The following is a 24,745-nucleotide window of genomic DNA, read 5'->3' as shown; positions in this document are numbered from 1 at the left end:
TCAGCAGGAAGGGTTAGTCTTTTTTTTTTCTTCTAACTTCCTGAAGAAGCTCACAGACCAACGTAAATATTGAAGACACAGGCTGTTTCACTGGTGTCTTTTTAGCCTTGTCCCTATATTGCCACACAACTGAATAGAAAGTTCCAGAATGGAATCACAACAGCGTCACCTCAAGGCAAACAGTGGGAGAGAAGGGAATCAGCCTACCAGCTCCCTATGTCAAATGGCTGACCATCAGCCAGGCTTCTCCAGGCCTGCTTGCGGGCTGTGTTGACAAAGTCACATACTAGAGCAAGTCCAGGACAGGAAGAGACTCAGAGAGTCAAAGCATTGCTGTGGGGATGGAAGAGAAGTTGGTCCTGAGTTAAGGAAGAGGAAGGCTGTAACAAAATCCACTTTCTGCCCGCAGCACCAACTCAGAGAGAAGGCAGAATAGATCCTTGCAACCACGTCCTGAGGCTTTTGCCTGGGAAGAAACAGAGAAGACAGACAGTGGGAGGGAGCTGGGGAGTGTCTGGGAATATTGGTGGGGCAAGAATCCTGCAGGCTCCCAGGTGAGTCTTTTACCCAGGTTAGGCCCCTGCCTGACCATGTATCAGATGGGGCTGGGACGGGGGCCAGGGAGGTTCTTCTCAGGAGTTCTCCAGCAGATTCTGACACACAGCCTCCCTGCTTTTCTCTGCCTGAGCACCAGGGAAGAAGGCACAGGGGGAACTGTCCTGAATCACCTGTCCTCCATCCAGCCTTTATCCCCATCAGGAGATGAGGTGCCTGGAACTCATCATCTTCAATTGTGAAGGCTAGCTGGGCAGGAGGTGAGGAGAAGAGAAGGCCCTTGAGAGAAAAGAGTTGGCGGACGGGCTAAATTTGAGGACTCCCCTAAAGTTTCTGATGATGAGAACATGCTGCTCCTGAGATCCTTGAGTCTGCGTGCTGCCTGAGGTATGGTGTCTCATGCCAGCTGGCCTGGCCTACTCTGGGGAAATGTCCAGCAAAGAGAGGCCTGGGGTAGCACTCCAGTGGCCTAGTTATAGCCTCTCACTCAGCCTCAGTGTCCCACTCTTGTCCAGCCCAACCCATCCCAGTGAAACAACCAAAGTGCAGGGGGCTCTAATTCCAAAGTTTAAATAATAGTTAAGTCAGATGTACTAAAAACATATGTATCTCTTTGACTCACTAACTCCACTCCTAAATCTTATGCCCAGGAGAAGAAAATGCAAACTTATGTACACCCAGTGACAGGTTCAAGTGTTCAAAGTACTGTTCATCATAGCCCCAAAATGAAATGCCCATCAATGAAGAACATACAAATCCGCTCTACTTACACAATGGAATGTTTGTAGCAAATTGGAATGAAGAATTTATTACAATGACATGGATGAATCTCCTGGACATTAAGTAAAATGAAAGAAGCCAAGCATAAAAGCATATACTGTATGTTCCATTTCTGTGAAGTTCACAAAAAAGTCAAAATTAATCTGTGGGAGGAGGGGCAGGATGGCGGAAGAGCAGGGTCCCCAAATGAACTGTCCCCACCAAATTACCTAGATAACCTTCAAATCATCCTGAAAATCTACGAATTCGGCCTGAGAATTAAAGAGAGACCAGCTGGAATGCTACAGTGAGAAGAGTTCGCGCTTCTATCAAGGTAGGAAGACGGGGGAAAAAGAAATAAAGAAACAAAAGGCCTCCAAGGGGGAGGGGCCCCACGAGGAGCCGGGCTGAGGCCGGGGCGAGTGTCCCCAGGACAGGAGAGCCCCGTCCCGGAGGAGCAGGAGATGCACCGACCTTCCCGGGCGGAAAGGGGCTCGCAGGGGGTTGGAGCAGGACCCAGGAGGGCGGGGATGCCCTCGGGCTCCCGGGGACACTAACAGACACCTGCGCCCCGGGAGAGTGCGCCGAGCTCCCTAAGGGCTGCAGCGCGCACGGCGGGACCCGGAGCAGCTCGGGGGGCTCGGGCGGAGGAAGAGGCTCCGCGGAGGGGGCTGCAGAGCGGGAGCAGCTGCGGGGGTGGTCTCGGGGGCGGCTCCGCGGAGGGGGCTGCGGGGCGGGAGCAGCTCGGGGGGGCTCGGGGGTGGCTCCGCGGAGGGGGCTGCGGGGCGGGAGCGCGAATCCAACGGCGCAGGCCCCGGAGCACAGGGCGCCGGGACACAGCCCAGGATCCGGCCTCCCCCGGGACAGGCAGAGGCCGGGAGGGCCCAGGACAGCGAGGACGCTCCTGCCCCGCAGATCAGCGGCCCCGCCCCTGTGCCTCCAGGCCCTGTAGACCCAGAGCTCCGGAGTTACTGCGGGAGCTGAATCCAGGGCTCCAGAGCTGCAACAACCAATGGGGTTGTTCCTCCTGGGGCCTCACGGGGTAAACAACCCCCACTGAGCCCTGCACCAGGCAGGGGGCAGAGCGGCTCCCCCAAGTGCTAACACCTGAAAATCAGCACCACAGGCCCCTCCCCCAGAAGACCAACTAGACGGACAAGTTCCAGGGGAAGTCAAAGGACTTAAAGTATACAGAATCAGAATACACTCCCCCGTGGTTGTTTTTTTTTTTTCTTTTTGATTTCTGATTGCTTCCCCCACCCTTTTTTTTTTTTCACCTTTCTTTCTTTTTCTTTCTCTTTTTCTTCTTTTTTCCTTCCTTTTTTCTTTTTTCTTTTTCATTTTTCTTTCCTTCTCTCTCTCCCTTTTTCTCCCTTTCCCAATACAACTTGTTTTTGACCACTCTGCACTGAGTAAAAGGACTAGAAGGAAAACCTCACCTCAAAAGAAAGAATCAGAAACAGTCCTCTCTCCCATAGAGTTACAAAATCTGGATTACAATTCAATGTCAGAAAGCCAATTCAGAAGCACTATTATACAGCTACTGGTGGCTCTAGAAAAAAGCATAAAGGACTCAAGAGACATCATGACTGCAGAATTTAGATCCAATCAGGCAGAAATTAAAAATCAATTGAATGAGATGCAATCCAAACTAGAAGTCCTAACCACGAGTATTAACAAGCTGGAAGAACGAGTAAGTGACATAGAAGACAAGTTGATGGCAAAGAGGGAAACTGAGGAAAAAAGAGACAGACAATTAAAAGACCATGAAGACAGATTAAGGGAAATAAACGACGGCCTGAGGAAGAAAAACCTACATTTAATTGGGGTTCCCGAGGGCGCCGAAAGGGACAGAGGGCCAGAATATGTATTTGAACAAATCCTAGCTGAAAACTTTCCTAATCTGGGAAGGGAAACAGGTATTCAGATCCAGGAAATGGAGAGATCCCCCCTAAAATCAATAAAAACCGTTCAACACCTCGACATTTAATAGTGAAGCTTGCAAATTCCAAAGATAAAGAGAAGATCCTTAAAGCAGCAAGAGACAAGAAAGCCCTGACTTTTACAGGGAGGAATATTAGGGTAACAGCAGACCTCTCCACAGAGACCTGGCAGGCCAGAAAGGGCTGGCAGGATATATTCAGGGTCCTAAATGAGAAGAACATGCAACCAACAATACTTTATCCAGCAAGGCTCTCATTCACAATGGAAGGAGAGATAAAGAGCTTCCAAGACAGGCAGGAACTGAAAGAATATGTGACCAACAAGCCAGCTCTGCAAGAAATATTAAGGGGGACTCTTAAAATTCCCCTCTAAGAAGTTCAGTGCAACAATCCACAAAAACAAGGACTGAATGGATATCATGATGACACTAAACTCATATCTGTCAATAGTAACTCTGAACGTGAACGGGCTTAATGACCCCATCAAAAGGCGCAGGGTTTCAGACTGGATAAAAAAGCAGGACCCATCTATTTGCTGTCTACAAGAGACTCATTTTAGACAGAAGGACACCTACAACCTGAAAATAAAAGGTTGGAGACCCATTTACCATTCAAATGGTCCTCAAAAGAAAGCAGGGGTAGCCATCCTTATATCAGATAAACTAAAATTTACCCCAAAGACTGTAGTGAGAGATGAAGAGGAACACTATATCATACTTAAAGGATCTCTCCAACAAGAGGACTTAACAATCCTCAATATATATGCCCCGAATGTGGGAGCTGCCAAATATTTAAACCAATTAATAACCAAAGTGAAGAAATACTTAGATAATAATACACTTATACTTGGTGACTTCAATCTAGCTCTTTCTATACTCGATAGGTCTTCTAAGCAAAACATCTCCAAAGAAACGAGAGCTTTAAATGATACACTGGACCAGATGGATTTCACAGATATCTAAGGACTTTACATCCAAACTCAACTGAATACACATTCTTCTCAAGTGCACATGGAACTTTCTCCAGAATAGACCACATACTGGGTCACAAATCGGGTCTGAACCGATACCAAAAGATTGGGATCCTGCATATTCTCAGACCATAATGCCTTGAAATTAGAACTAAATCACAACAAGAAGTTTGGAAGGACCTCAAACACGTGGAGATTAAGGACCAAACTGCTAAAAGATGAAAGGGTCAACCAGGAATATAAGGAAGAATTAAAAAGATTCATGGAAACTAATGAGAATGAAGATACAACCGTTCAAAATCTTTGGGATGCAGCAAAAGCAGTCCTAAGGGGGAAATACATCGCAATACAAGCATCCATTCAAAAACTGGAAAGAAATCAAATACAAAAGCTAACCTTACACATAAAGGAGCTAGAGAAAAAACAGCAGATGGACCCCACGCCCAGCAAAGGAAGAGAGTTAATTAAAATTCGAGCAGAACTCAACGAAATCGAGACCACAAGAACTGTGGAACAGATCAACAGAACCAGGAGTTGGTTCTTTGAAAGAATTAATAAGATAGATAAACCATTAGCCAGCCTTATTAAAAAGAAGAGAGAGGAGACTCAAATTAATAAAATCATGAATGAGAAAGGAGAGATCACTACCAACACCAAGGAAATACAAATGATTTTAAAAACATATTATGAACAGCTATACGCCAATAAATTAGGCAATCTAGAAGAAATAGATGCATTCCTGGAAAGCCACAAACTACCAAAATTGGAACAGGAAGAAATACAAAACCTGAACAGGCCAATAACCAGGGAGGAAATTGAAGCAGTCATCAAAAACCTCCCAAGACACAAGACTCCAGGGCCAGATGGCTTCCCAGGGGAATTTTATCAAACGTTTAAAGAAGAAACCATACCTATCCTACTAAAGCTGTTTGGAAAGATAGAAAGAGATGGAGTACTTCCAAATTCGTTCTATGAGGCCAGCATCACCTTAATTCCAAAACCAGACAAAGACCCCACCAAAAAGGAGAATTACAGACCAATATCCCTGATGAACATGGATGCAAAAATTCTCAACAAGATACTAGCCAATAGGATCCAACAGCACATTAAGAAAATTATTCACCATGACCAAGTAGGATTTATCCCCGGGACACAAGGCTGGTTCAACACTCGTAAAACAATCAATGTGATTCATCATATCAGCAAGAGAAAAACCTAGAACCATATGATCCTCTCATTGGATGCAGAGAAAGCATTTGACAAAATACAGCATCCATTCCTGATCAAAACTCTTCAGAGTGTAGGGATAGAGGGAACTTTCCTCGACATCTTAAAAGCCATCTATAAAAAGCCCACAGGAAATATCATTCTCAATGGGGAAGCACTGGGAGCCTTTCCCCTAAGATCAGGAACAAGACAGAGATGTCCACTCTCACCACTGCTATTCAACATAGTATGGGAAGTCCTAGCCTCAGCAATCAGAGAACAAAAAGACATTAAAGGCATTCAAATTGGCAAAGAAGAAGTCAAACTCTCCCTCTTCGCCGATGACATGATACTCTACATAGAAAACCAAAAAGCCTCCACCCCAAGATTGCAGGAACTCATACAGCAATTTGGTAGCGTGGCAGGATACAAAATCAATGCCCAGAAATCAGTGGAATTTCTATACACTAACAATGAGACTGAAGAAAGAGAAATGAAGGAATCAATCCCATTTACAATTGCACCCAAAAGCATAAGACACCTAGGAATAAACCTAACCAAAGAGGTAAAGGATCTATACCCTCAAAACTATAGAACACTTCTGAAAGAAATTGAGGAAGACACAAAGAGATGGAAAAATATTCCATGCTCATGGATTGGCAGAATTAATATTGTGAAAATGTCAATGTTACCCAGGGCAATTTACACGTTTAATGCAATCCTTATAAAAATACCATGGACTTTCTTCAGAGAGTTAGAACAAATTATTTTAAGATTTGTGTGGAATCAGAAAAGACCCTGAATAGCCAGGGGAATTTTAACAAAGAAAACCATAGCTGGGGGCATCACAATGCCAGATTTCAGGTTGTACTACAAAGCTGTGGTCATCAGGACAGTGTGGTACTGGCACAAAAACAGACACATAGATCAATGGAACAGAATAGAGAACCCAGAAGTAGACCCTCAACTTTATGGCCGACTAATATTCGATAAAGGAGGAAAGACTATCCATTGGAAGAAAGACAATCTCTTCAATAAGTGATGCTGGGAAAATTGGTCATCCACATGCCGAAGAATGAAACTAGACCACTCTTACATCAGACACAAAAGATAAACTCAAAATGGATGAAAGATCTAAATGTGAGACAAGATTCCATCAAAATGCTAGAGGAGAACACAGGCAACACCCTTTTTGAACTCGGCCACAGTAACTTCTTGCAAGATACATCCACAAAGGCAAAGGAAAGAAAAGCAAAAATGAACTATTGGGACTTCATCAAGATAAGAAGCTTTTGCACAGCAAAGGATACAGTCAACAAAACTCAAAGACAACCTACAGAATGGGAGAAGATATTTGCAAATGACGTATCAGATAATGGGCTAGTTTCCAAGATCTATAAAGAACTTCTTAAACTCAACAGCAAAGAAGCAAACAATCCAATCATGAAATGGGCAAAAGACATGAAGAGAAATCTCACAGAGGAAGACATAGACATGGCCAACATGCACATGAGAAAATGCTCTGCATCACTTGCCATCAGGGAAATACAAATCAAAACCACAATGAGAATGGGGAAAATTAACAAAGGCAGGAAACCACAAATGTTGGAGAGGATGTGGAGAAAAGGGAACCCTCTTACACTGTTGGTGGGACTGTGAACTGGTGCAGCCACTCTGGAAAACTGTGTGGAGGTTCCTCAAAGGGTTAAAAATAGACCTGCCCTATGGCCCAGCAATTGCACTGTTGGGGATTTACCCCAAAGATTCAGATGCAATGAAACGCCGGGACACCTGCACCCCGATGTTTCTAGCAGCAATGCCCACAATAGCCAAACTGTGGAAGGAGCCTCGGTGTCCATCGAAAGATGAATGGATAAAGAAGATGTGGTTTATGTATACAATGGAATATTACTCAGCCATTAGAAACGACAAATGCCCACCATTTGCTTCAACGTGGATGGTTCTGGAGGGTATTATGCTGAGTGAAGTGAGTCAATCAGAGAAGGACAAACATTATATGTTCTCATTCATTTGGGGAATATAAATAATAGTGAAAGGGAATATAAGGGAAGGGAGAAGAAATGTGTGGGAAATATCAGAAAGGGAGACAGAACATAAAGACTCCTAACTCTGGGAAACAAACTAGGGGTGGTGCAAGGGGAGGAGGGCGGGGGGTGGGGTGAGTGGGTGACGGGCACTGAGGGGGACACTTGACGGGATGAGCACTGGCTGTTATTCTGTATGTTGGTAAATTGAACACCAATAAAATTATTTTATTAAAAAATATTAAAGAAGATGTGGTTTATGTATACAATGGAATATTACTCAGCTATTAGAAATGACAAATACCCACCATTTGCTTCAACGTGGATGGAACTGGAGGGTATTATGCTGAGTGAAGTAAGTCAGTCGGAGAAGGACAAACATTATATGTTCTCATTCATTTGGGGAATATAAATAATAGTGAAAGGGAAAATAAGGGAAGGGAGAAGAAATGTGTGGGAAATATCAGAAAGGGAGACAGAACGTAAAGACTGCTAACTCTGGGAAACGAACTAGGGGTGGTAGAAGGGGAGGAGGGCGGGGGGTGGGAGTGAATGGGTGACGGGCACTGGGTGTTATTCTGTATGTTAGTAAATTGAACACCAATAAAAAAAAATATTAAAAAATAAAAAAAACCTAATCTGTGGCTAAAGAAGTGAGGATATTACTTGCCTGCTGTGGAGAATGAGTGGAAATGGACATGGGATTTCTAGGGGTGCTCCATTTCTTGCTCTGGATGTACACTTTGAAACTTTTGAGGGCTACAAATTTATGATTTATGCATTTCTGTATCGATGGTACATTCAAGTGGAGCAGAGAGAAAGAACCAGCAGTTATTTCTGGAGTGTATAACGGGAAAACCACCCACAACTAGACTCAAGGCAGATCCACTGGTTACATTCATCCTGTCCAGCCAGGAATTTTGGAATCTGACTCAAGAGGGGAGTGCTGAGAGTAGAGGAATACCCTGACTCTTGAACCCAGGTGGAAGAAACAAGCCAGAATCCCAACATGAAAAGGCAGTCTGGAGGTCCTCTATTCCATGCCTCCTAGCCCAGACATCAGCAAATTCTTTCTGTAAAGTATGAGATAGTAAATATTTTATATTTTTCTGGCCAGTTACAGTCTCCATTCACATATTCATCTTTATTTTTTTACATCTCCTTTAAAATTTAAAACCATTTTTAACTTCTTAGGACTTACAAAAAGAAACTGAGGGCCAGATTTGCCAACCCCTACACAACTTAGGCAATGCTAAACTGCCTATTACCTCTGACAGATGGTCCCCAGTGTCTGTGTGGCAAGGGCTTTGCCTCATCACCATAAACTAGAATTTAATTGTCTGCAGCTGAACTCATGTGTGCGCTTCTCCAGCCTAAAAAAGCTGATGTGAAGGGTGTCTGGCTGGCTTGGTGAGAAGAGTATACAACTCTTGATCTTGGGGTTGTGAGTTCAAGCCCCACTTTGGGTGTAGAGATTACTTAAAGATAAAATATTAAAAAAAAAAAAAAGCTGATGTGAGTTTCCACGGATAAATTTTCTGAAAGTCCTGTGAAAAATACACAGGCAGCTACCAATATTGCTAAGTTCCAGCTCCTGAGCACCCCCACTGCTGCCATTTCCCCAGTAGCCCAAAGCCCATGGCCTGATGCCCTGGGTGTGCCAGGTGACCTGCTCTGACAACCTACAGCTCCAACTTGGATTCAGGAGATGGCTAGCAGTCCTCCTACAAATAGGAGCATGCTTTGTTGCAGCGATGCTTGGTTCCAAGAGGGCTTAAAACCAAGGCTCTCTTCTATCCTGGAAAAGATCAGATAAGCTTTACAACAACCTGAGGGAATATGAAGAAAGCCCCTTCCAGCTTGTACTTGGATTTGAGGAAGGATCATTTAGAAGAGAAAGAATGGTAAAAGAAATAGGTATTAAAGGTTCTTATACACCTATTCTTCAGAATGGGTGTCCACTATATGCTCCTTTTCAGTCTTACCAGTTCCTCCAAGACACCTCCTCCAGCCTTCTCTCAGCATCCTCTCCCTGTACATGCTCCCCCTTGCTCTTTTCCTCTTTCAGCTCTCCTTCTTCCTGCATAGGTTCAGCCTCCCCCACCCCCAACCCTCACCCCCAGGGCAGGCAAGAATTTGCTTCTGAGCAGAGCCCTCTTTTCTTATTCTGCTCCCCAGCTGCTTCCACTATGGTTCCATCTGTAGGGTAGAACCTGCATTCAGAAATGGGAAAGTATTCCAGCCCTGAAACATAGTTCCAGTTCTTGTTGCTCAGACTTCCCCTCATGGCTCCTCAGACTCAGTCAGGACCTCTAGGAAGGCTCCCAGATTGTATACTGGGAATTTACTTGTTAGTTTCCTAACAAACTCTCCCAATAGGTATGCCCCTGTAGTCAGGTCAGGCCTGGGTTTCAACTTCCTCCCTCTCCAAGAAGGCTCTCAGAACCACTAAACGACAGATACTACTTTTCACCACAGGGTCCTAATCTAGTGATCCTAACAAGAGATGGGGTAAGTTTCTTCTATGGTTCATCTACTACAGGAAAGGAATATTATGGTAGGTGATAGGAATAAAAAGAAAACCCCACTGGGTACTGTTCTAATTACTTTACAGATGTCAACTATTCCAGCTTCACAGCAATCCTAACGTGTGTACTACCGTCTTTATTTTGCAGATGGAGATGTGGCAGCACAGTTATTAAGAAACTAATCCATGGTCACAGAAAAGTGACACAGTTGGGGTGCTAACACAGCCTGGGCCCAGCCCAGATTATGCCTGGGCAGAGACCTGAACGATAAGTAAATCTGAATGAAGGAGTGAGACAAAACCTTTCCAGGTGGGAGAATATGCCCAAAGGTATAGAGGCAACAGCCTGGCACAAATGTATCAAACTTCCATTTCAGGCAGATGGTTCTGGTGGCTGCAGGATGGACTGAAATGAGTGCAAATTACCCTTTAGGAAACTTTGTGTCCAGTTGAAAGCTGATGGGGTCAGATCTGGGATGGCAGGAACAGAGATAGAGAAGGTTGCCTAGATTTAGAGATAAAAATCAGCCGGGGGCAGCCCCGGTGGCTTAGCGGTTTGGCGCCGCCTTCCGCCCGGAGCATGATCTGGAGACCCAGGATCGAGTCCCCCGTCAGACTCTCTGCATGGAGACTGGTTCTCCCTCTGCCTGTGTCTCTCTGCACCACCACCACCCCTCTCTCTCTCTCTCTGTATCTAATAAATAAATAAAATCTTCAAACAAAAATCAGCAGGACTTGATGGTTGCAATTTGTTGGGTTTGTTCATTCGTTATTTACTCAGCAGAGACGTAAGAAGTACTTGCTGTATTCAGCACCATGATAAAAGAGCTGCAAGCACAGTGTTGACAGCACATTTACCATCCTTCCTCTGTGGAATCTATGGTTCAAGTTCAGGACCAGAGAGGGAGAGAAGGGGTTCCATGGTGCCTTGAAGATTCCATTAGGGCAGGTGGTGTTCCTCAGACCAAACAATGACCAATTAATGACGGGTTAATGAGGGTGCAATCACACCAGCAGATCTTGAACAGCATTTTACTGAAGCAAAATAGAACAGAACGTATCGGGGTGCCTCGAATGCCATAAGGGAAAAAACAATTTCCAGAAATTCTGTTATGTATGTATGTGCAAGTCTGTATTGCATTAACACGTGCAAGGCATTTCTTAGTGAGGGCCAAGTACAAACGGAAAAACGAACCTTGTAGAAAGCTTGAGTTAATGATACTACACGCTTATCGCTCTTAACTCCTCCACGGGACTGCGCACGCCTTATTCATGGTTTTGTTCCTGTAAACTGGACGGGTTGTGCATGTACATGACGGATGGATGAATTAAAATGAATGCATGGATAAGTGAGTGGACAGTGAATGACGTTATTCTCGATGAAGGCAACAAGATCTACAGAATAAGTCAGTGTAGGGCACGCGGAGTCTGAGGTACCCGAGAGGTCCCCGGACAGCGCAGATGGACAAAGAAGTAAAAGTCGCGGGAGAGAGGAAGGCGACGAAGCTGAGGCCCTCCCCGCAGCGAGAAAGGGGTTGGCGGGCTTGAGCTGAGGGGTAGGTCGGCAGACGCAGGCGTCCCCTCGCCGGTGCCTCTAACCGCACGCACGGCCACGGCGCGCCCCCGGAAGCCCCGCCCCGCCGCGCCCCGCCCCGCCGCGTCTCCGCAGGCCACGCCCCCGAGCGCCGTCCCGGAGGGGCCCGCGTTCTCGTCCCCACGGGGTCTCTGGCTGGAGGGGCCGGAAGTGCGCGAGGGCGCTAGCGCGGCCGCCGTGGGCCCTTGGTTCGGGCCGGTTCCTGGCTCCTGGCTCCTGGCTCCTGGCTCGGCTGAGAGACTCCCGGACCTTGTGTCCGGCTGGCTGGAGCGGCGCAAGCACCGCTCCGTGGCTGAAGTGGACTGATTCCCTTTCCACTCCTACCTCTTCTCACCCGCCTTTCCTCTCCTGGCCGGCTAAGTGGCCGGCCGGGCTCCCAGCCGTGTCCCGTCCCGAGGCATCGTGGAGATGTGGCCGTCCGTCAGCTCAGTCTACCCCTTCCCGAGCGTGGGTTACGGCGCCTACGTCACTTTCTGTTGCCTCAGGCTGGGTGAGAGGCGCCGACACCAGAGGACGCCGCTGGCCGGGCAAACCCGGAGGGAGGCGAGAAACGTGTCTGGACCCGAGTTTGCAAGCTGAGCCTCAGAGGAAAACAGAGGCTGCAGCCTGGTCCTGCCCTCACTGCCCTTGGAGGGCGGCTGAGTCCGGACCGAGGGCTTTCGCGCCTTGAGCTGGGAGAAGCCTGTGGAGGAGAGGAGCAAAGCATCTCTGCGGGCCTGCGGGGAAGGAGCGCGGTTGAGAACAGCCTTGGGTCGCGAGCGTAGCTGGGAGGCCGGCCTGCAAGCGGGCCCCCAGCCCCTCAGCTCCGGGCTGACGCATCCGCATCCTCAGGCTGCGCTTTAAAATGGCTGGCTATGCTGCGACTCCTAACCCCATAAAGACCCTTCAGGAGGAGGCGGTGTGCGCCATCTGCCTCGATTACTTCACGGACCCCGTGTCCATCGGCTGCGGGCACAACTTCTGCCGAGTGTGTGTAACCCAGCTGTGGGGCAAGGAAGACGAGGAGTTGGATGAATGGGAGAACGAGGACGACGACGTGGAGGGGGCCATCGGTGGATGGGACAACTCTATTCGAGAGGTTTTGTACCAGCGTAATGGTGATGAGGCAGTGTTCCAGGACCAAGAAGATGATGAACTCTGGGTTGGTGATGGTGGGGTCAGGAATCGGGACAATATGGACTATGTGTGGGACCAGGAGGAAGAAGAGGAAGACCGGCACTATTACCTGGGAGGCTTGAGACATGACCTGAGAATTGACGTCTACTTAGAAGAGATACTGGAAGAATACAACGAAGACGACCAAGAGCTGTATCCTGACACCCATCTGCCTCCACCCACCCGTCCACGTCAGTTCACCTGCCCCCAGTGCCGAAAGAGCTTTACCCGTCGCAGCTTTCGTCCCAACTTGCAGCTGGCCAACATGGTGCAGATAATTCGCCAAATGTGCCCCACTCCTTATCAAGGAAGCCGGGGGAATGATCAGGGCATCTGCTCTAAACACCAGGAAGCCCTGAAGCTCTTCTGCGAGGTGGATGAAGAGGCCATCTGTGTGGTGTGCCGAGAATCCAGGAGCCACAAACAGCACAGCGTGGTGCCATTGGAGAAGGTGGTGCAGGAGTACAAGGTGAGAGGCAGGAGGAAAAGGCCCTGAGGGGTTGAAGGGAGTGGACTGGGAGAGATAGGTACTCACTAGTTGAACCTTTTTTTTTTTTGTGAGATGAGTGCACAGTAGTGGAGAGACATGGACATATGTCCACCAAAGAGACAAATTGCTCGAGGCTGTTCAGCTTCCCCAGGAGAAACTGAGCAAAAAACACAACAGTCACTAGAAGCTGACTACTTTGGTTATTCCCTTTCAATCTGACTGTATGTAACATATCCCTAGTACTTGATTTCCCTCTGTTGAGTCCTGAGTCTGTACCTAACACCAAGACTCCAGGACCCTTAACACATAGGAATGGAAAGCCATAGTACTTGAAGATAATATGACATTTGGAACCTCAGAGCACAGTGTCAAAACATGACTGGGGAAGAAACACACACGCACACACACACACACACCAAAAAACAGATGACTGTATTGGTAGGGTGAAATGCTAGGTGTGAGTCCTGGACTGACAAGTGCAACTGGCCTCACCCCCTTCCCAAAGTCTGAGGTTGCTTCCTCATTTTTCAGTATGGTTAGTTTTCCCTATAGAGGGAGACTGGCAAAAATTCATCTTTTTGATGGATCAGAATAAACCTCATGTCCTGATCACTCTCCTTTCCTGTATTTTATTACAGTGAAAGGAGTGAGGGATTTAGGTCAGATGACCTAGCTCTGCCACTCACTGTCTAATCTTGGGGAGGTCCCTACCTCTTGGCTTTACTTTTCTCCCAGGTTTAAGATTAAGAGAGCATGTATGTGAAAGTATTTTATAAGCCATAAAGCACTAAACAGATATCTGCTTTTTTTTTTTTTTTCTTAACTTGATTTTCCTCTAACTCGTCTTTTTTTCTTTGGGTTCTGATTTGGTAAATACAGTGCTTTCCTGATCTGAGTATTACCGAGTTGTCTCAATGACAGCCTGAATATGGTCTTCCTTACCAAAAGTCTAGGTGAAAGTGAGTCCTAGCAGTAGCCAAAGAAGGGAGAGGATGTCTCAGGCCCATAAGTTTTATCCTGGATGGTCATTAGCAGCTGCTCACATCTCAGGGTGCTTTATAGTTTACAAAATCTATTTCCTCATGTTCTCCTATAGCAGTGGTTTTTAAATTGTGGGTGTTGAACAATTAGTGGGTCTTAAAATAAATGGGTCATGCCCAGCATTATTTTAAAATTAAACAAAACATCAGAGTGCATGGAACAAAACCAAGGTAAACACTGTCTTAGGAAATTTTTTTTTTAATTTTTTTTATTTATTTTATTTTTTTAAAATTTATTTATGATAGTCACAGAGAGAGAGAGAGAGGCAGAGGGAGAAGCAGGCTCCATGCACCGGGAGCCCGATGTGGGATTCGATCCCGGGTCTCCAGGATCGCGCCCTGGGCCAAAGGCAGGCGCTAAACCGCTGCGCCACCCAGGGATCCCTTAGGAAATTCTCAAACTATATGTGCATGTATGTGTACCTGGTCTGAGAGTACAATGTATTGCTTACTCTGGGTTTCAGTCAAAATATAAACAGAACATTGTCCTAAAGCATCGTAAGTTAGCTATTATCATCATCCTACAAGTAAGATGCAAATCTTAACTACAAATTACTGCTAAATTCATATGAACCTGACTTTAAGGACACACTCTAGCACCATGCTTTCCCCAGGATAACAAAGTTTGCCTCCAGGAGAAACTGTGTCCTATACTTCTGGGGTTTAGTACACTGAAGTTGAAGTAAGAAGGTAACCTTTCATTCCTCTGTTAGAACTTTTTGTAAGGATTCTGAAACTGAAATTTTAATTGAAAGCCAACTTAGCCAGGAGATTGTTTTATTTTTTTTTCTTTTCTTTTCTTTTCTTTTCTTTTCTTTTCTTTTCTTTTCTTTTCTTTCTTTTCCTTTCCTTTCCTTTCCTTTCCTTTCCTTTCTTTTCTTTTCTTCTTTTTTTTTGTATATTTTTTATTGGAGTTCAGTTTGCCAACATATAGTGTTGGCACACACCCAGTGCTCATCCCATCAAGTGCCCCGCTCAGTGCCCATCACCCAGTCATCCCGTCTACCCACCCACGTCCCTTTCCACTACCCCTTGTTCGTTTCCCAGAGTTAGGTGTCTCTCATGTTCTGTCTCCGTCACTGATATTTCCCACTCATATTCTCTCCTTCCCCTTTATTCCCTTTCACTATTTTTTATATTCCTCAAATGAATGAGACCATAAGGAGATTGTTTTTTCAACTGAGGAAGCCAGATGACACTCATTTGAAACTTGAGAAGTTACTTAATAAAGCACACCAGTAAATATAAACACCAAAACCAAATAGAACAAATTGAAGATAATCCCTTTCAAAATATAGAATATTTAAAAAGAAATAAAACTTTTATTTTTAAACATACACCAGAATTTAGGTAGATGGTATTGCCAAACATAGGAATTACACTGCAGAGGTAAAAACTTTTACGTATGTATAAACTTAGTAATTCATGACATAGTTTTGTTACTGCCGTTCATTGGTCAACAGATACATTACAGTAGCATAACTTAGAATTTTACTGAATAAAACTCATAATAATAGTTAAAATTATAAGGAACCAATTTTGTATAATGATTTATTTAATGTTAAGCATTAGCCATCACACGGTTCTGGTTACAAAGAATTCTTGTCAGCTACCAATTCAACACATTTTTAAATCTATTTTGGAGGTGAGCAGGCTTTTTAATTTTAGGGACTGAGTAGGGGGTTGTTACTCAAATTCTTAAGGAGTAGTCCGTGATTTTCAGAAATAGGAGAGAAAGGCATTTTCTCCCTCCACAAATTATATTAGCATTGCAGATATGGGAATTTATAGTTTATAAAATTATATTTAGTGTGTTAAGAACTCTTTGGCTGGTGGGAATACAAAGATAGAACAAGAAGCATTCAGAGTGAGGCCTATAATTAATGAGGTATGACAGGCTGGGTAGCCATAGATGTTTACTGTGGGTATAGTGCTATTTATACTGCTATTTTTATAATATATCCAAGATGATTAATGTTGTTTTGAGGTTAATATTCTTTTAAAGTTTAATTTTGTATAAAAAGAGGCTTTTTAGCTCTGAAAAACTTACTTATTTACATCTTCCATTTTGTCCATCCCATGAGAGTTCATCTTGACTCTGAAATTCAAGCTAGAATCAGAAGATTATGAAAGTGGGATCCCTGGGTGGCGCAGCGGTTTGGTGCCTGCCTTTGGCCCAGGGCATGATCCTGGAGACCCTGGATCGAATCCCACATCGGGCTCCCTGCATGGAGCCTGCTTCTCCCTCTGCCTATGTCTCTGCCTCTCTCTCTCTCTGTGACTATCATGAATAAATAAATAAAATCTTTAAAAAAAAAAAAAAGAAGATTATGAAAGTAAGATCATTTATATTTGACCAAGGACACCATTAAATGGTGTCAGGTTTTAGGCAGCAGATGGGTGTATAAAAAAGAAATGAACAACGATTTCACTTCTTGGGGCACAGGCATAACTGGATGCCTGTACTTCTCTGCCACCAATAAAATCATTCATCGTTTGGCAAGAAGGACCAGATGCTTCCATAATCAATACTCCTCCTTTTTCTGTTTTCTCCTTTGAGGTAGCTAAAGATGGCAACCAAAAAAAATTGTTAAGGCTTTTATCAAGTATATATTCATATTATGATGCAGAAGATAGGGTCAACTTCTTCAGTTGAGTTACCTGAAAATGTTGGGCAGTGACACCATGCCAAACACTGTTAAATTTATGACATAAAAACAGTGGCATATTCTGCAAAGCACAATTCTCTGCAGCTTTAAGACTGGACAGTATTGGAATACTAACAGCAATCTTCAAAGGCTATGAAAGCATAATATTAAATAGCCCTTCTAACTGCAAGGGAGAAAAAAATGGAGAAACTTGCGAAGTGTTGCATTCCAAGTGCCGCCACAACGTTGAGAGCAAATTGAGGAATTCCAGACTTTGTTCATCTACTTCTATAATCTTAACTCTGAATTAATGACTGAGTATATGAAAACTCAGTTTTTAAAAACATTAGCTCATCCTTCTTTGCTTAGTTGAGAAGAATATCCTGATAAAAATGTGCTTTGCTTATGTTTGAAATAGGCTTTAAAAACTGTGAGTGTGCTGGTTTCATAAGCCTAATACTTGTTCACTAAAGACAGTATTTTTGAAGCTATAGCAAATGAACTGATGGAGGGAAAAAGGTATACATTGGTAGTGCTACAGCAGTGGAATGCTTTCGACCTTGGTTTTTGGCAAAGAAACTGAAGAAAACTGTATTGTAGCCATCACCACCAAGCATCAACTTCCATCAATAGGCCAGTAATCTACTGGAAATCCTCACCTTGCTGTCAGCATAACCCTGGTTTGATCCCAGTTTGCCTTGATTTTTGAAGATCAGTTTAGAATGCCTTTGAGAGTATTTGCTCCTACAAACTGAGGTTCCCTGGTTGTCAAAGAACTGTATTCAGCTGAATTTATGGACAGAACTGATTTTGGAACGCCAATGACAAAATAACCCTCTGATTTTGGAACATCATCTAAAGAGAATCTATACTTTAAAATTTCAAAAATTAAAACTCAGCAGAATTTAATGCATTGAAGCTTAAGATACCATGACCATGAAATGTCAAAAAGCAGTCACCAACATCACTGCTTGTTACAAAAAACTTTAAGCAAGATTGGCCAGAAATCCAGCTACACATAGCAAACTCATACTAAATATGTCTAATTTGCTTGGCCAATCTTTCAAGGACTAGATTCATAAATGTTATTACAAAAAAAAAAAAAAAAAAACTTAAATAGCCAGAGCTATTTTGGGTTACTGTTCTTAAAACCTACTTGTGGTGTTTTAAGAAAGAATGTTTTCACTGATATTTTGTTCTCACTTAAAGAATTTCAAGGGGACTATGTGTAACTCAAAGTCTGATTGTTTTGACTAGAAACTTTCATATAAGTACTCTATAGAGAAACTGGGATGTAAAATGTCTAAACAGATGAGAAGAGTTTATTCCATTTTCTCTTTACATCTTAAAAGCTCTTATGGGGGGGTATATATCTTGCTGCGGGGAGAAAACAATACAAGATTATTGTTAAAGCCGCTTGTGTTTTGTTACATCTTCTATACCACCCAGGAAAGAAAAGTTAAAGCTTAACAGTAACATGGTTATCACATCTTCTGAATAAATTTTGCTTCCCAAAATTATCACTGCTTTGATTTTTAGTCATGATACTTAATTGTGAAATTTTAAATAACACTGAAGGTGACAGAATGTGAGATTTTTAGGTGTATGAAAAGTAGAGGTATGCGTTACAGAAACATTCAGAAAAACTGGTATATCCACATTCACCAGATTCTAATGTTTATTGAATGTTTTTCCTACTAGGTTCAGCTGTTGACTGCTGTATCACAAGTCAGAGTGTTTAAACTTGCTACAAGCTGTTCCTGTGGGTGTACCTGGGACCTCATCTTTACACAGACTTGCTACACATCTGAAATCCTCACCTCCAACTGCACTATGACCTTAGCTCTTAGCCTTCTAGTGTAGTCAAACACACTCCAATTATACCTGCCCTTCGGTTTTATGGAGGCCACAGTCCCACTGATTGCTAATTTTCTTCCTTCTCAATTTAACAGACATTTGCTGGCCCTAATTATTATCTCACTGAGCCTGGACCTTATGAGTACTCTTGGCTTTAAGAACTTCCATGCTGTAGTCTAGACCAGTGTTTTTCAGCCTCAGCACTACTGACATTTTGAGTAAGGTAATCCTTTGCAGGGGGTGGGGGGGCATCCTGTGCATTGCAGGATGGCTCACAGCACCCTTGGATAGAGTAGGATGGAAGTCAGACGTAAGTAGCACCTCTCCACCAGCTGTGAAAACCACAAACGTCTCCCAACATTTCCAGATGTCTTGTGGAGAGGGTTGAGGGAAGCAAAATCACCCATGTTTGAGAATCATTAGTCTAGACTCAGGGTAAGTGGTCAAATCCACAGATGTGCCATTACCAGCTTTACTTATGCCCTATAGCCAGTGACTGAGACCTAGGTGTTTAAAAGTGTTCAATGGAAGAACAGCTCCACCTAGCTAGAACCTTATTAAATGCAGTCTTAGTAAATTGATTAATTGATAGGACTCCTACTTCTCTGAGCTCTTGGCAGGCAGGTGTCAGAGTCAGCAAACCTTTTTTTAAACCAGAGCTGCCTGTCACTGCCATTTGGGGGAAAAGGACTATGACAGATAAAGCAGTATATGAAATGAAGATCTAGAAATGAATGATGAGTAAGAAAAGGAAATCAGCAAACATCAGTTCCAGCAGGATCATAGAGCAGTTATTTTTTTTGCTTTGGTTTTTAAGCATTATGCAAAACTTATAAAACCAGAGCCTGTCTGCTCCTGTTAGAGTGGGGTAGTCCTGGGTTAATACATATAACATCAGCCCCTAAAGCACTTCCTTGAAACCGAAGTCTCCTCTGCCACTGGCCTCTATGCCATGCCTCCAGAAACCTTTACAGGACCTACAGATTCTATGCTATTTCCCATCCCCAATCCCTGACCCACTCTGAAAGTTACCCTGCAACGGTGAAGTTATTACAAACATTTATTGACTGATAAAATAGGATAACAAAAAGGGGGACACAAGACAGCCTGCCATACCAGGTCTAAAAGGACTTTGCAACAACGGAAGTGTTCTAAATCTGCTGTTTGATATAGTAGGTACCACTAGCTACATATGGCTTGAGCTCTTGAAATATGCCTAATGCAATATGGAACTGAATTTTTCATTGTATTTAATTTTAATTAATTTGAAATCGCCATATATGACTGGTGGCTGTCAAATCACATTTAATTGTACAGTTCCATAGAAACAAGGCAGGTTGAATTCTGATCCTTTCTAGGATTCTCAGGAGTAGAGCCAAGTCTGAAGGGGAAAATGAAAAAGAAATGAGACAACTCTTTTCCCAATCAAGAGAGGTAGGCTCTGGGATCCCTGGGTGGCTCTGCGGTTTAGTGCCTGCCTGCAGTCCAGGGCGTGATCCTGGAGTTCCGGGATCCAGTCCCATGTCGGGCTCCCTGCATGGGGCCTGCTTCTCCCTCTGCCTGTGTCTCTGCCTCTCTCTCTCTCCTCTTTCTCTGTCTCTCATGAATAAATAAATAAAATCTTTAAAAAAAGAGAGAGAGAGAGGTAAGCTCGAAGGTGGTATTTTTAGGCATAGAAGAAAATATTTAAAAGAAGGCCTTCTTGTACTTTTTTTTAAAATATGACTAAAACAGTCTTGAACTAGCTCTACTTGTGATTCATATGGATCACATGTGGGAAATATGATAGGGGAGAATTCTAATAGGAAAAAGCTAAAAAACAAGCTGCATTACCCTCTTCCCAGAAAAAGAGCCAGGCTGGGGCCTCAAAATAGGAGGAATATAAGTATAAATAATTAGTTACTTGGTTCCTGACTTTTTGACAATGGGATATGGGGGAAAACCTAGCATTAAAGTAGGTTAGTGGGTTCTTCCCTTTCTCCTCTCACACCTAAATCCTGACAGAGGGTGGTGGTAGAGAGATCATGGAGTCCTAGAAAGGAAAGCAGTTTGCTAGCAGTGATAATGAGAAAAGAGAAAGTGAGAGGTTGTAGGAATAACAGGACTGAAAAGGAGGAGACTGTGAGAGCTAAAAGTGGTGACAAACTTAACTTTTAATGATACAGTCTTTGCCCACAAACCAGAGTCCTCAGAAGTAGAGAATGAGAACCCTGGGTATGGGGAAACAGCTCATCTAAGCATATGAGTTGTAGGAAGAGATGTGACAGTAGACGAGCAAAGGAAGAAAATGGCTCTCTTGGCTCTCTAAGTTACTACTCTTCTCCCACCTCTACCCGTCCCAAAGGAGGAAGAAAATGGCCTTAAATAGATTTGAACTAGAAATAGCCTTAACAAACAGGGAGGGGCTTATTCTTCCATATCTACTGAAGTTCATGCTTAGGCCTTCATAATCTTTTACCTCATCCTAAAGGACTCAGATGCAGAGTTGGTCAGAGACTTCTGATTGACAATTCCACTTGGTACCCAGCAGGGCCCCACAAAGATGAAGGACCAAGGTCACCTGGAAGAGGATCCCTAGAGGTCACACCCCCTTTTAATCTGCCATTTCCTAAGTACATAGAATCCTCTCCTCTACCAAAGGACGGAATTTCTCAACAAGCTCTGGCTATTTAACCTGAGTATGAGCAGGAAGGATTATTTCCTCTTCAGCCCTCTTATCTTGTGGTAAGCTGGCCAACCTCATAGTTCCATTTCAACATATTAGAATATGTTCTATCAATAGAACATATATCAAATTCTCTTCCAGGTAAAAAGTTGAAAAAAGGCACCTTGTGTCACCTCTTGTTTCTCCCTACCACCTAATGCTGTTTTAAATCCTTTAACGAGCCAGAGGCTTGCATTCTCCTAGCATATCTTATAATTCTACCTGGACTACGGTCCATACCTGCCTGGATCATGCCCACCTCCACAATCTTCGACTGCATATCTGCTGGAGCACTTAAGGCCAGGGGGAATCCTACAGTCCATCTCCCAGGGAAAACCCAACAGAGTTCCTTAGCAGTTTTCCAGGGGACTGTTAGAAAATCTGACTGACTGCAGATTCCTGCCTAAGATGGACACTAAATATTTACTAAGAAACATAAACGATATGTGATTTCTTTGTAACATCTGTTTCTGGCATTGACTTAATATCATATCCCACCTCACCAGGATAATGGAACAGGACCTACAAGAACAACAGAACTTTCTATGTTTCCTTCCAACCTTTTTGAGCTTAATTCTCTAGGCCTAGATCAGGAAATAGTTTCTATAATCAGAGCCCAATTCTAGATACTGGAGTGAAAGAGGTATGGTAGGAAGGATAGAAATAGATTAGAGGAGATGCTGAATCCCTCACTCAAGGCCATTGGGAAGTCCTCAGTCCCTCCTTTTGTAGGGCTCTCATGACCATCCTATAGACCCTCCTGTCCAGCTTCTGAATTCCTCTTATTTCTTGTCTTACTCCTCCAACCTACCTTCTACTGACAACGAATGACTGTCAGCAAAATCAAGTCTAGGCAGGAGAGGGATTAGATAATACTGATGAGGCAGTCCTAGGCTTCAGGACAAAATTCTTCAGCAGACAACTCCTTCCCAGTAGGGGCTCCCTGAACACCTTGGGTTTCACTCTCCTACCTTCCCATTTGAAACGATCCCCCAAACTTCTGCATGCAAACCACTCTAATACCTCTTCCCCATGGTGATCCCTCCACCTGAAACACCCTTTAAATACTTGGTTTTAACTATTCAGCCTATGAGGCTGGTGACCAAGGTTAGAATCTTCCACAACCAAACCCTGTACCAGCAACAGCATATGAGACAAAACAGACCAGTCCCTGACCTCAGGGCACTGAGTAAAGCCCTGACAGATTCAAATAAGGGCAGATTGAGTTAAGTTTGTGGAGGCCCCACACACCACACAATCAGGGCATGAAACAAGGAGCCTAACCCAGACTTGAGAGTCACAGAGGGTTTCTCTGAGGTACAACCTGAATTGAGACCTGAGGAAGCTTAGTTAACTAAGGAAAGTGGGGGTGGGATATAGTGGGCCTCCTGTGTGGGAGAGAACTGATGGAGGAATGGGGAGAGCCAGCGTAGCCATAAAAGGAGTATGGTGCCAACCATACTGAATCTACAGAGGAACAGCAAAATGAAGGGAAGACACTTGCTTTAGCTGACAGAGGCCCTGTAGTCTTGGCCGCAACCTTTTCCCTCAGCCCCTCACCTATCACCCACAACAGTGCTCATCACTTCATTCAAGGGAAGACCTGTCTCACCTCCTGAATGCTGGCAGGAGGGAACAGAGGCCTCTGTTCCTAGAAGAGGTCATGGGCCTCTAGCAGGGAAACCAGAGGGGCTTCTCCCCGCTGTGCTGATCTTAGGGATTCCCAGCAGAAAAGGAATGGTGAGACAGACTTCCTTAGAAAAGAATCTCCAAATTCTCTTTTGGGATGTTTACCTTGTGTGGGAATGGAAGTGCTGCCAGTGGGGACATGGGAGAGGACAGGCAGCCCAGAGGACAGGCTGCCAGTGGGGACAGAGGAGAGGACAGGCAGCCCAGGGCATGGGACCAGTGGGTGGGGAACATACGAGAGGGGTGGCCTGGGGAGCTGAAAGAAGGCTCTGCAGAGTAACTTTCCCCAATTTCACCCAAGGTCAGGTGGAGCCCTCCAACAGATTTCTGCCTCCTAGAGGGAAAGATCAAAGACCCAGGATGAAAAGGCCCAAAGGCCGGACCCAGGCCTGCTTGGGCAGGCAGCAGACTACTGTGGAAAGCACAGGCTTATTCTTAGGATGCGTCTAGCAGCCAAGAGAAGTCAGCCCCCTGGAAAGGGCCAGGCTTGAGGAGTCCAGGTGGGTCCACATGCCTAGCAGGGAGCCTTGGGGCCCCAAACGGAAGCAGGCATGTATGGGGCTCAACTCCAGCTTGGGCTGAGAGGGAAAGGCTGCTGCTACATGCCATCCCTGCCCCTAGCTATACCCAAAGTGTCCCCAGAGTCAGGGTCAGGCCTCCCTCAATTCATGAATACCCCTCAGTGGTTTTGTGGCTTGCCAGAATCTTCTCCAAGAGAGGAGAGACCAGGTGGTGATGATTGGAGAAAAACTCCAAGGTGGAAAAGCCCAAATCCTACAGTCTGGTCATCTGGGAACTCCACTATATTCCATTTCTCCCTCTCCTCTGCTGACATTGCCAGATGGGTATTGGTGGGTTCCAGGGGAAAACCCGAGATTCCCCCCCTTGGCCCCAGAGGAGGGGGCACTGCCAGGGGCCGGTACAGGGAGACGCCCATGGAATTGCGGGAGGCCAAAGACACCTACAGAAATCTTGGTCTCTGTGGCCAGAGGACTCTGGGAAAGGGCTGCGCAGAGGTGAGCCTGGGGAGGACGAGGCTAGCCGAGGAACGGCCCCCTCTGGAAAGGGGCCTGGTGGTGACGAAAGGTCGAGTCCTTGAGCATGCGTGAGAGACCTGGGAGGCTTGTTTTAAACCTGTCCTCCTGGCCCTCTTTCAGAGATGTTGATTCCACAGGGGCTCCTTAGCAAAATTCAAGAATACAGAGAGCCAAATGAGATTTCTCGAGAGGAGTAAATATAATATGACTAACCAAGGATCTCTTGGGTGAAGGCAGGAGATGAAGGAACGCGTATTCTTGAACTGAGAGGAAATCCTCTGCATGTACAGGCCAACACAGGGGAGTGTTTGCTCTGTGCATTTCCACAGCGTGGAAATCTCTCACCTCTCTATTTGTCCCAACCGCCCAGGGCACTGGCACGACCCGAGCTATGAACAGTGAACTGGATACTGGTGTGGGTGAAAGTAAGGGTCTCCCATTACCAAAACAGGTCAGGGTTGGGGTCGACTTCGAGTTTAGTGTTAGAAGAAAAAGACAGCTAATTGGGGGTGCTACGGAGGCATTT

General features: G+C 44.8%; 2 protein-coding genes across 3 annotated transcripts in view; one reads left to right on the top strand and one right to left on the bottom strand.

The window, feature by feature from the left end:
• Window positions 1-24,745, bottom strand: part of LOC140641090 (transcription initiation factor TFIID subunit 9-like) — a 152,151-nt gene that overhangs the window by 125,867 nt on the left and 1,539 nt on the right.
• On the top strand, window positions 11,681-21,954 carry TRIM52 (tripartite motif containing 52). 2 transcript variants are annotated; one of them, XM_072840400.1, is made up of 2 exons: window positions 11,681-13,223; window positions 18,634-21,954. In XM_072840400.1, the coding sequence occupies exons 1-2, from the start codon at window positions 12,444-12,446 to the stop codon at window positions 18,793-18,795; spliced, it is 942 nt and encodes a 313-aa protein (XP_072696501.1). In that variant the 5' UTR covers window positions 11,681-12,443; the 3' UTR covers window positions 18,796-21,954. The 2 variants fall into 2 exon arrangements, with proteins under 2 accessions (XP_072696501.1, XP_072696502.1); XM_072840401.1 differs by lacking the exon at window positions 18,634-21,954 and adding an exon at window positions 16,369-18,452.

This window comes from Canis lupus, chromosome 10 (genome assembly GCF_048164855.1).
Source record: "Canis lupus baileyi chromosome 10, mCanLup2.hap1, whole genome shotgun sequence".
NCBI lineage: Eukaryota > Metazoa > Chordata > Mammalia > Carnivora > Canidae > Canis > Canis lupus.
The sequence above is the reverse complement of the archived record's forward strand: the minus strand, read 5'-3'. Positions and strand labels throughout refer to the sequence as shown.

Bases quoted from the DNA above. Each gene is read 5' to 3' on its own strand.
- TRIM52 (XM_072840400.1), top strand. From the start codon at position 12,444: ATGGCTGGCTATGCTGCGACTCCTAACCCCATAAAGACCCTTCAGGAG. The intron at 13,224-18,633 runs GTGAGAGGCAGG...TTTTCCTACTAG, and splicing joins AGGTGGTGCAGGAGTACAAG to GTTCAGCTGTTGACTGCTGT.